The sequence below is a fragment of the Brienomyrus brachyistius genome, unplaced genomic scaffold (genome assembly GCF_023856365.1).
Source record: "Brienomyrus brachyistius isolate T26 unplaced genomic scaffold, BBRACH_0.4 scaffold40, whole genome shotgun sequence".
Lineage (NCBI taxonomy): Eukaryota > Metazoa > Chordata > Actinopteri > Osteoglossiformes > Mormyridae > Brienomyrus > Brienomyrus brachyistius.
The window spans coordinates 2,461,692-2,474,494 of NW_026042315.1; the positions used below are offsets into that span (position 1 = coordinate 2,461,692).

Here is a 12,803-nt window from a genome sequence, read left to right on the forward strand (position 1 = left end):
GCCCTAAACGGCATGCGAGTGGCACCTCCCCCGGGACCCAACGCGTACGGTGCCTACCAGACCATATCTCCCTAGCGCGCCTTCCATTCCCTCTCTTAACCCCAGATCCCTCACAACCCAGGTGTAGCCAATTAACTATTACCTTCCACGCCCATCCCTCACCCTCCACACGCACACATATCATCATTACACAGTATTTGAGGGATGGAGGGATGAGAAGAGTGGGATGGAGGGAAGTATTAGGAGAAGGAGGTTCCTCGGAGCTCCGAGATGTGTTTGGCTGTAATAAATCTGGAATATAGCTATATGACATAGTTTTTGATAACACCAGCATTTATTTTTTAGGTTTGTCGAGCTCCGTCAAAACAGTTGAATTAGAATGAGTCCATTATGTAACTGGAACCCCTCTCACATGTAAACACAGTGACACGCTACAGCGTTGGTTTGTTGTCTGAGGCTATGATACTGACCATAAACACATTCTCAAATTTCACTGCACCAATCACAGCATATGCAGGCAGAAAAATGATAGCAAACAACATTCAGCATTAGACTGTGAAACCGTCTGTAATGTCTGTGTTTATCCAGTGGACCATAAATTAAAATAAGCTTTCCTATTTCAGTTTCTTTCAGATGTTATAAAGTAGTAAATAAAGAATCATATTAATTAACCATGTATTACTGACTATCAGACAACTTCAACAAGTTACCAAATGGATGCAAAATCAAAGATATTCATTTGCGCCTGGCACTAACCATGTATTCCTTCACAGTACTAAGCCATAGAAAGGGCCTCAATGAAACCCCTGCATTCCTGCATCGCAGATACTCTAATCTCAGCATTTATAAGATTATATTTGTACTACCTGCCAATTTTTATATTAGACGAGACTAAAAATTGAGAAATATCTATATGCAGAAGTAGTTTTTCCTGATAAGAAGGATAATATCAAGACTGTCAGCATTTACAAATCGAATTATGACACATCTGAGTAGCCCAGACTGTCCGGAAAACAAAGCCGTACAGCATATGTGGCTGACTAATGTACATACAGTGTAATAAGCTTATAATCAAATGGATAGAAAAACGCTCAATAATAGACAGGATTCAGAGGGTAAATAAGGTGCATCATGTGGAAGAGAAGTTAGGTGGCGTTGGGGTGCATTGTGAGTTTCATCTGGTAGCTAGAAGGGAACAAAAAGGGCTTTTGGGGGGGGGGGGGGGGTACTTCTCCGGCGGCTACATCGCTCTACCTTTTTTTTTAAATGATTTATTTAAAAAAAAATCTTTTCTCCTTACACTATAATGGCAGGTTTAGGACTAATACAGTACAGGCATAACCAGTGTCAAGGATTCTATGCATTGCTACACAGAGACAAGTCCAGATATTGAGCCCAAGGCTAAAATTGTGGTTTACTTACAAGTGCACTTTGCTGGGCAGTGGGGGTGTTTGTCCTTCTCTGCTCACATTTTCCCCTCTTATCCTGTCTTCTCCTCCGCAGCACTTCCTCCTTCTCTCTGTTGCTCCTATATTCCCTCCCCTCCAGTCATCTATGTTCTCCTTCCTCTGTGGTCTCTCCTCTTCTCCCATTCTTCAGTTGTACTGTCTTCTCCGCTCTCCCTGTATCCCTCCTGTCTTCTGGTCCTGTCATCTCTTCTCCAGTCATCCCCTGCTTCTCAGTCATCTCTGCATCTTTTCTCTCATTTGTTTGCTTATTCTTTGATTGTTTGTGTTATTCCTTAACTCACCACCCCATGCTGGATGAGTCTTGATGTTTTTTGTTCTTTTTAAAGTTAGGCTTATTCCTTTGTTTTTGTGCCATATCTTCTGCCCTCTTCTGGTTGCGGCAGTGCATGACGCGGGTGGAAAAATAGGGTTTATTACAACACACATCAAAACCAATAGGATCAGGATGGATCCAAAATAAACAGCAAATGTCCAGGAATGAACTAAATGATGGAATAAACACAACTAGAGAACTATATACATACATACAACATACAGCTATAATGAACCATCAAAGAACAGAAGCAGAACAGGCACTTAAATACACAGCTAACAAGACACAATGCAGGACAGTGAGAATCATAACCAATAACAAGGACTGAGGGCAACCCAGGAACAGGTGTTACAGTTAAACAGCACTGGTGAAATCAAAGTGACCTTTCAGCCACATGGTCAGCTCTGCATCGCCCTCTGCTGTTTGCATTAGAAGCTGCTTGAAATTCCCACTCTCCTTACCAACACCTCGAAAAGCCAGGCCTTGCTGTGCCAAGTACTTAACTTCAGAAGATTTTTCCTCACTTGCTGCTGCTCTTTCCAGCTCATCTGAAGGTTGAATATTAACAGGATTGATCTTCTGAATCCATGTCATCAGTGCTAATCTGTGGCACTGCCTGTCTTTATGTGCACTGAATTTCCCCAGTGCATTTTCCAGTTTCACATGCCAGTCTTCACAAGAGCTGAATGTGTCTTTCATGCCAGTTTAGACATTTGTGTTACAAATTATTTTGCACAGTAGAAACAAAGAACCCCCCTTAAGACGAGGGGGGGGGCTGTAAGGGAGCCCAGTGTGATCTTTAAACCATTTCTCCTGAAAGCAGGGTCTCCTGTTTGATAGACGTGACATTTACATTTGGCTGATTTGGTGAAGGTCCAAGCTCCTCCCCCCTCCTCCCTAATACACCTTCATCTTCACCTGCCTGTCTGCTCTCTCTCTCTCTCTCTGTCATTGACTCACACTCAGTCTCCCTGCTTAAACGCCATATCTGAAATACACACCACAAGCCAAACTAAGAAACATATTAAACTAACATCAGGATCAGGCTACTGTAACGTCATTATTCACTCTTAACCATCAATATTTGCTCCTTTTCTCACTCCCCTCCATGTCACCTGCATTCTCTGCTGTCAGCAGCCTCTTGCTGTCTCTCCCTCTTCATCTTTACTCTCAGCACAGCAGAGTCTACATGAAAGCAGTTATCAGTAAACAAGTGGTGTTTCTTGGCATGATGCTCAGGAATGGATCTCTCAGGATTTGTTATCTGAATGGGTTGATTAATATATGAAGAACCCTTGACTCACATACTGTATACGTCTATCATCTGACTGGCACTAATTATCTCACTGTCTCTACTTACTTTCCTGCTTTTCTGTGGTTGCCCAAAAACTCACGATTGTCACACTTCCTCTTCATGATGACACTGTGAATAAAAGCTGACTGTAATAAAACTACCTTCATTTAAATCACACATTAATAATGCAAAATACCTTAAGTAAGCAAGTATAGCTTTCTACAGTAATAGAATATAAAATTAATTAAACCTATTACTGTCTATAAAATAACACATTCAGCACTATATCAGACTTTACATGGGCTTTCTGACCAATATAAATATACCTGAGTGAGCACCGTTGTTAGTTTCTAGGAGAATGTGCAGCTAATAACATCTCCAGGTAACTTAGCCAACGCAACTGCACATGAGGCAATTATTATAATTATAATCGTAGTAGGGGTAGGGGGCGCTATAGAGCGAAAGGGTGACTACGCCACTCTGTAACTGTCACTAAGACGGTTATTTTATAATCACCTTTTGCTGGTTTGATTTAATATAGAATGTATACTGTGAAATGTATGCCAGTGCCCTCTGCTGACTATTTAATTGATCCGTGTTAACCCTTGAATACATGGTCAGGTGACGGAATAGGGTAGGAGTAAATGCATGCTGGGAGATTCATGGAGTCAACTTGTGGTTTGTCGGCTTGTCACGGCAGGATCTGTAATAACTCCTAAGCATTTGGTCAGAAGGCGCAAACGGTAATTTATATTTATTGTATTTACTTGTTGTCTTGTATTGAAAAGTGGAATTGCGGTGATGTATGAGCCGCTGTTTAGCGGTAATATCATGGATCTTTTAGAATGTCTTGTAAGATTAAATGTAATGCAGGAATTTAATAATATGTTTATTTTATAGTTTTTCACGGTGTCTAGAAGAATAAAGACGGAATAAACTTCACCATCTGTCAGGCATATGTTTTCTGTACCAAATGAAGAACTTTTGGAGCTGTTATATCTTCTATGGTAAAGGTAACCTTACAGTAAATGACTTCTGCTGTGATCTGAAGCTATATAAAAAATTTTATTAAATAAGATTAAATTTACCTTCTGCGAGGGGCACCCTAATATAATGATATATATAATAATTATAATATGATGTAATTATATAATTATAATAAATGTAGTATAATTATAATTGTGCCCTATTCAAACAATAAAGAGAAACTACATGCAGCACTGAAAAACTATTCCACGGCCAAAAAAAATGTAAACATTCTTTCTATATCAGAAGCTAGTCTCTGACTGAAATTTCTATAAATCTTTATATAAACTGATAGCAATTAACCTAAGAGTGCATGCTTGGATTGTAGTATCTGCATGTACTGTGGAACTAAAAAGAATCATAATCAACATATATAATTACGTAAACGAAAAACAAATACGTTGCATTTTGCTTAATAGTTTTGCACGTTGCCATAATTTATATTTAATTTAAAGTATGAAGCACCCAAGCAAAGTTTATGTTGAAATAATACTCAAGATTCTTAAGTCTTAGCTCTGGCACAGTGGTGGATCTAGAAAATTTTACATGGGGTGGCGAGAGATTTTAACAGAGTGGCATGGAGGTTCAGTGAGAAACCGACTATCATTCAGAATCGTGGAGCTCAGGAGCATACTTACACTGAAAAAGTGACAATTTATCTAAGCATTTGGACTCTCATGGTTAAAACAATGCTGATTGTACTTTTCATTATCACTGACCAGTTGTTTTTCTTTGTTGTGCTGTGCAGCAGAATGTTTCACAAACATATCCAAATTAAGAGCCTTTGCAAGCTGATTCTCAATGCTCAGCAGAGTTTCCAGGTCCGCGGTGTTCATGTCCAGTTGTGCTATTTTGAAAACATAGTTTCGGGTAAATATTAGGAGGTCATGGGTTGCGGATTTTTGGGTTGATTTCATAATGTTATACAGCAGCAGACTGCAAGGGGAAAAAGAAACTAATTATTATCAGTGCAAGTGGCTCCTAATCCTGAGTAATGCTGGATCTCTAGCCACCTAAAGTAAGAGACAGATGCACACGGAAAGCAGGGCTGCCGACTACCATGCATCTGGCATGACTTTCACGCTCTCAGACACTCACACAAGGAATCTTCCACTATATTATTCCACTATAAGCCTAAATGTAGCTACATCAGAAGCGTTGGTGTAGTTTGCAAACCCTACATACCATTTAGAACAGGGGTCACCAACATGGTGCCCACTGGCACCAGGATGCCCCCAAGGACCACATGAGTTGTCCACGGACCTGTTCTAAAAATACCACAACTCACCAGTGGGCAGTGACTAAAATTTCATTTTATCTTGTTGCTATTCTTCTTTAATCACATTTGTATTTATATAGATTTGAAAATGACAATATCCAAAAAAGGATTTAAAACGTGTTTATTCTACATGAAGTTTAGATAAGTTTAGGTAAAGTCTGTTCTGGTAGCCTTTGTATGGCTCAGTACCCGTGAAGTAGCTCTCAGTTTCAAAAAGGTTGCTGACCCTTGATATATAGTATACCCCAATCATGGGTGATATATCCTAATCAGTAAAATAACAGTCGGCTAAATTCCGCATAGTGATCTCATTAACTGCGTGTTGTTGCTGAAATACATCACACAGACGTCGGGGGAATGTCGAATCATCAGAATATGTAAGATTTATACATTTGGTTAAGCTGAACGCATTTGCTGTTGAATGCAATTCCTATCACATTAACAATTACTGGTTGAAAAATGAATTGCTGTTAGTGTCTTAAATCATACTGCTGTAAAAGTAAAATTTACAAGAGAAATCAATATGCTTAGAATATGGGTTAAGATGGAAAATAATTTTTCCATCCCAATCCCAATCATGTTGATGCAAATTTACAGCAGTGTGGATTCTCAGAAAAAAAGGTACTCTGACATAAAGATCAGCAATACAGTGTAAATAACTTTTAATTTCACATTGTCATGCCCGGCTCGTTCGCTCCTCCTGTGTAACACGCCCCCTGCTTACCCACGTGTGTTTCCCGGATCGTACCCAGCTGTGTCCGTTTTGCTTTCAATCAGTCCTGTGCATTTAAGTCCTGGTCTCCCCAGTTTTCCTTGTCTGTCATTGATGTCTGTAGCCGTCCTGTGTTCCCTGCCCTGGATTTTGATTAAACCCCTTGTTTCGTCCCGAATCCTGCCTGCCTGCTTCCTGCTTCCCCGCTTGCCCGCACGATCGCCGCTCTGCCCGCGATCGCTGCCGTACACCCGTGACACACATTTATACAAAAAAAGGACAGGGCATTTCGATGATAAAATCTGTAGTGAACAATAAGTCGTATCAAAACAAAACCTGGAATTCGGTCATGCTACCTTAAGGTTAAACATTACTTTGTGCAAAGTTCCTTGTTCTGAAATAAATACTTTCTGCAATAGCACATCCAACCATATTCACACAGTCTTTATCGTTACTTATTTATTCAGCCGTTTTTTTCTTACTGACAGCATCTCATAAAAAGGGTCAGTGCTCACAGCAGCAGTGATGCTCTGTATCCACTTGTCCTTCTCCTCAGGGGTTGGCGCCGAGATGCGGTACACCACATGATTTCCCTCTCCCAGGCGGCCGTCCGCCTCCGTTTTGCAGGCTTTCATCAGCTGTCTGCTGTTGTTAGGGATGTACAGTTCAAAGCAGTTAGGCTTCCTGAGATCATTCACCTCACGGATGCTCAGATTCTCCAGCGGAATGATCACCCTGGGTTTCTTATCCGTAGTATGTTTAAAGTAGTAAAGGCAGTTATCCATCAGAATGAACCACCGCCTTTTCCATATTTTCACCCGTCCTCCTCCCAGTTTGAAGAGCCAACCCTCTCTGTCAGGGTTGAAGAAGGCATTATTCCCAATGTCTTCAGGAATCTTGAATGGCTCATTCTTTATGCTCTTATAAAGATTTCGGAGGAGTTCATCTGGCAGGTTGCCTCCATCATTGATTCCTCGATTCATGGAGATGAACCTGTCCACACTGGGCTTGTCTCTCACATTTGGATTATGAAGGCTAGTGTTTAGCATGATTATGGAAAATGAAAGTACATAGCAGGTGTCAATGTTCTGGAAGACTCCAGGATTACATTGACAGTACCTCTGCGCAAAGGCCTCCATCATCCTGTCAATCTTTTGTGCTTCTCCTGGCAGACGGAAACTCCAGAGGAACTGCCTGAGAGCCTGTACCAGGTTGAACCCTGCGAATTCGTGAAGCCCAAGAAATGTTTGGAGGACTTGGATATTGAAGTCGTCTCTCTCACCCAGGTAATCCCCAATGGCTGTTTTGTTCAGCCCCTCTCCCTTGTATAGGAGCTGGGCGATGTCCTCAGACGTGTGCCGGAGAAGATTGTTTTGTACCATGAACAGGATACCCTTCTTAGGGTCCATGTTGAATTTCTTTCTTCCCATGGCGACATGCCTATTCTTTTCTAAGATTTGGCTGCGTTTGGTGCTGGATTCAAGGCCCTCCACTTCCATGAGGGCCTCTCTCAGCGCCTCCCGCAGCCTCTGGATCTCCAGCAGAAGGGCTCCTTTCCTCAGCCGGATGTCCTCAAGTTCAGAGTGCTTCTCTGGACTCAGGTCCATGGAGACTGCAGCAGACAGGAAAAGGAGATCGTCAGCGGGTGTGGAGCTCAGCAGGTTGGCCATCTCTGCCAGTTTGGTTGTTGGTTCAACTCCCATGGCAGAGTAATCGTAACATTGTTAAGCCCTTGAGCAAGTCCCTTAGACCCAAGTGCTCTGACCCCAAACTCTCCTCACTTCGGACAAAAGCATATGCTGAATATATGTAATCCCAAAGGGCAGTTACAGAAGACCCCAGGACCGGAGTAACGTGGGAAGCAATTACTGATGCCTGGAAGCTTTGGGGCATGCAAATAAACTGCATCCAAAGGCAAATGGCTAATAAAGAATGCTCTGAATGCCAGGCATTCGTCCAGCAGTGAGATCGTAGAGATAATGAATAAAGATAGAAAGTGTGAATAAAGATAAAACATTTTGATTGTATTTGCGAAGCGATGCTGGATGCGCTGAGCTCGCCGGGAAGGTCATGTGGTCCGCATTCCCTCCCCATGCACACGTGATCAGCTCAATCACACCGAAATTGTCGGTTTGCTGCCCTTCAGGGAAACAATCTAAAGGGTGTTACGGGAAAAGTAATCGATGCAAGAGCCAATGATGTTCTCCTGGTGCCTACCCGTGTTTATGTTATCGTTACTGACACAAACAATGATGAACGATAATAAGCATTTATAAGCCATGATGACCGCACCATTAACGTGGAGTTGCACTAACGTCTGTTTTTATAGCTAACCAACAAGTCAACGTCTCACCCTGGTAATGCAACAGCGCCGTTTAAACAATACGTTTACACCGATCAGTGGCCTGTACTACGAATCAGGGTTACTGGCTTATCGAGGTAACTTGACGGATTTAAGGTACCACAGTTTAAATGAACTTCATATTTGTTCATCGGGATGTCTGAATCGGTGCTAATCAGTACTACGATGCCAGTTATGCAATGTAGTTTTGATAAAACTTTTCTGTCATTTAACATAAGAGGAAAAAAATAATTATACTGTAGTCAAATTGGCTGATATAAAATCGTTTAAAACTGTGACAAATTTTGCCTTTTTTTACAGTGTATACTTCCAGTCACAAGGTAGCAGATACGGATTTCTGAAATAGCAAAGATAAAGGTCAATGAATAATATCCCTCATCTCTTTTAAAACTATAGGTACGATGCTGTTATGATATGCTGTCTAGGGTTGGAGTGTAACAGTATTCACGGGAAAGGGGAATGGGATAAAGGGACAAACAGGGTGAGGGCAAGAAGGGAACACCAGTGGACAAAGGGATATTTTTTGTATTTTCATTTTTTTTCATGTATAATACTGACACTGAACAAATAACCCGGTGCAAAAGACTTTGGGAGTGACCACAGCCAAAATAACAAACAAAATCCCCAACTATCAAGTGCGACCCACAGCTAATCTCACCTAAGTGCAAAAGAAAAGGAAACCAAAAGACAAACACTCCACCTCACTCCCTGACCAAATAAACAGAGTCCAACACACACTTGCAAAACAAAATAGCAGTCACTCCCTATGCAGCAATACAATCACACATACATAACTTACACACAAGTCAAAGCAACAAGGGGGCTAGTGAAGACGTAAACCAAAGGAAACCAAGGGGGGAGACAACAAGCCAAACTGAGGTCGCGGGGGGGACCGGAGCCTGTCCTTGGAACAACAGGCGTAGGCAGGAACCAACCCTGGGCAGGAGTCAACACTCTGCAGGGCGCAAACACTCACAACTCAGATTTGCCAATTAACCTACCCTGCACACTTTTGGACTGTGGGAGGAAACCGGAGCCCCTGCTGGAAGTCTTTCCCCATTCACCAGATTATATTGCCAGAAGACTGAAAATTAGATATCAAATACTAGAGTGACATAAAAACAAAAAACAAGTTTGCTTGTAATGAGACGCAAAACAGAAGATTATCTCTTTTTATATTTTGAGAAAACATTTTAACATTTATCCAACCGGTCAAATGGTTTAATACTTCATACAGCAGCATTTCTAAACTCATTCCTCAGCCCACCAGACAGCTCCACGTTTTTGCTCTGTCCCAGATCCCTGCATGCATGAACCAAACAGTCACCTTTTACTGCTGTGCTGAGAGCTTGGACAGAGCAAAACTGTGGATCTTTGCAGTGGGGTCCAAGGACTGGGTTGAGAAACCCTGGCATAGAGAAGACTGCAGTGAGAGCCAAGAAAAAAAGAGATTAGAGAGGAAGGTAAAATACTTCCATTAGCATGGCAAATAAGCTGCAAGTACAGACCCTGTGCTTCCATTACAAACAAAAAGCCTGTATGACCCTCCTAAACACACGTCAGATTAACTTAATCAGGGGAAATAAGCATAAAACTTGGCAAAGACTAGACTATGAAAAAGGAAGGTGAACATCATACTTACACGAACTTCTGCTAAAGCAAATGGACAAACCCCTTTTAACTGAATGAAGTTACTTTAAAAAATTAATAATCCAAAAATAAATCAATAAAAATTAAGAAAAACACAATCATGCTTTGAACTAATACTGCAGTCAGTCCTAAATGTTCCCATGACATTCTTTTCGTCACGACGCACACTCGGTACATACTGGTTAAAAACCATTTATAATCCTTCATGTACCAGTCTATGATGGAGCACCCCAACCTGGGCCGCCCATCCAACATGGCAGATTTCTGCCCCTGGCCCCGGAGACTAGCTGACTAACCTCAGGAAACAGGGAACCAGGGGGACATGGGCCGCTGACTGGATGGGCGGCTCCAGAATGAGGTGAAGCAGAAGGTAGACTCCACAGCAGAGGACCGAGGAATGTAGACCAAAACCAGGGAACCTGAAGTGGCAAGAACACAAACCAGGACAGACATATAAAACCCAAGCAAAGGCATCAGTGGCACAGCCCACCAGCTTGTGAAAGATGGCTACCTGGCATCATGAATCCCTTAATCAAAAACCTTTGTGGTGGCAACTTTGCCACCCAGGACTGATCCCTCCTAAAGACCTCAAGTTTCAATGCAAGGTTTCTGAAATGTTTTGAAACATCAGTCCATGTGACTGCTGTGGTATTGTTCCAGGCAGGGAAAACAACTTAGGAGAAACTTTCCGTGCATGTTGGGTGTTTGTGGTACTGTTGGGCTGAGGGGGTAATTGAGTGACAATTAACCTTTGAGATCCAATTATATTATTTAAACAGGTTAGTAGTTAGACAGTGTGATTTAGATGAGGATAAGGATGTTTTATTGTCATTACAAAACGTGTTCTACATGAAGGGAACAAAATGAGGCACTCAGATCCGGTGTATTAGCAAAAATAAAATAGAAATAAAATCGAAAGAACAATACAATGAATAATATGGTAAAAATTAAAGTAAAATAGAATAAAGACATTAAGATAAATTCCATTAAACCCTCTGGGCCAGGCGCTCTGCCACTCTGCATTGTATTCTTTGCATGTACAACTTTGTACTCCATAATTTTAATATTTTATCACGAAGCCTGAAGAGCAATATGAACTGTATCATGCTTTAAGTAAATTGTCTCATCCTTTATTTGACTAAAGTATATTTAACTTCTACAGAACTTTGCAGGCTCATCTAGGATGGAGAATTTCTGCTGCTGAGCGCATTAGAAGAGATTCTCAGAGGGAGATACGAGTCCTAGGTGCCTGCTGGGTACATATTGAAGACAGAGTTAGGACCGACTCCAATAATTCTGCACTGTCTCCCAGATTAGAGGAAAAAAATGTATTTTACTGAAAATTTCATTTATGAAATTTTACCTTAGACTTGGTCAGCAGCCATGTGGATAAATTTCAGAACTACAGACGGTCTGTGGGTTGGGGGGGACAAGCAGGTTGGCCGGTGGGGGCACGCGGAATGCTCCTGGGGGTGTGGTGGGTGTGCTTATATGATTTACAGGAGCCGAGGCTAACAAAGGCACTAATCTGCACAAACAGCCTCCTGTACGAAGTTTTACATGAAAAGGGGCCATGGGCTTGTTGGCGCCATGTTTCTTAGCAGACTGACTAATACAGCCAACTGGACCGTCTACCTCTTCAAAAACATCAAAATGGGGTCAAAATGGCCCCATCTGTGTTAATTTGCATCATTAATTATGGCATAAATCAATACATTCCAGATGAATTTTAAGGTAATTTCAACAAAAGCCTGTAATATCATTTTCGACCACCATGTGACACCACAAGCCGTTGGAAAACCACTAAGATGTCAATATGAGATTTGGCAGAACTGAAAATATGATGTTAAATGTATCACAGTGCAATAGTTTTAAAAATAAATCAATGACTTTGCATGACAATTTTATGTGTTTTGTCAAATAAAAAACCTGAAGTATCTGAACAATTTTATGTGTTTTGTCAAATAAAAAACCTGAAGTATTTGAACTTGAACTGATACTGAGCAAAATATTACCTCTTACTTATATGAAGGTTCGCATTATCTATGATGTAGAATAAAAGACACAAGTAAACAATCCATTTCTTTGTTTTAAAGAAACAGATTAGCTAAGAAAACCAATTGCCACCCTGTGGAATCAATGTGCATCACCTGTCTGTTTGTGGCCACTGCCCCGTGCACAATCTGCCACTGAAGATCCACCGTGTGCTTCTCAATGGGGGGCTTGTACAGGGACCTCCAACATCCCCGCGGGGAAGATCCAGGCCTCAACAAACCTGACCACCTAGAATCTGCCAGTCCACTCAGTGCCCGAAAATGCAGCACTTTAACACAAGCCTGGTACAGACCTTTCTCAGACAAATCTCTAAGAGCCACCTGCTGAGGAGACACGAAAGAGAGCAGCAAACCCACCTCCTCCCGATGACCCTCTACAGCAGGAGGGAAAAATGGGGACTACTGCCTCCTCCCAACTCAAGCACATTCTTAGTTACCTCTGGTAGCGTGCAGACAATGTCCTCCAAAGCTCTCTGAAGAAGTCTGGGGGAGGGGGAAACATTTCCGCATGTAGGGGGCCAGTGGCATTTAATTATTTACAGAAAATTCCATAGAGCCAATGTAGGAACCTGAGGTCAGTTTAACACAGGTCACTGTCCGTGGTGCTGAAACCTTTACTTGATGGGCTGGTCCTGAACGAATAC

General features: G+C 41.7%; 2 protein-coding genes across 3 annotated transcripts in view; one reads left to right on the forward strand and one right to left on the reverse strand.

The window, feature by feature from the left end:
* Positions 1-12,803, forward strand: part of LOC125722597 (uncharacterized) — a 426,618-nt gene that overhangs the window by 207,506 nt on the left and 206,309 nt on the right. The window lies entirely within an intron of this gene.
* Positions 6,549-12,803, reverse strand: part of LOC125722566 (cytohesin-2-like) — a 227,538-nt gene continuing 221,283 nt past the window's right edge. Inside the window, exon 2 of the mRNA XM_048998738.1 lies at positions 6,549-7,705. Within this exon, the coding sequence (XP_048854695.1) occupies positions 6,549-7,700 (1,152 nt within the window). The 5' untranslated portion in view covers positions 7,701-7,705. The remainder of the gene's footprint in view (positions 7,706-12,803) is intronic.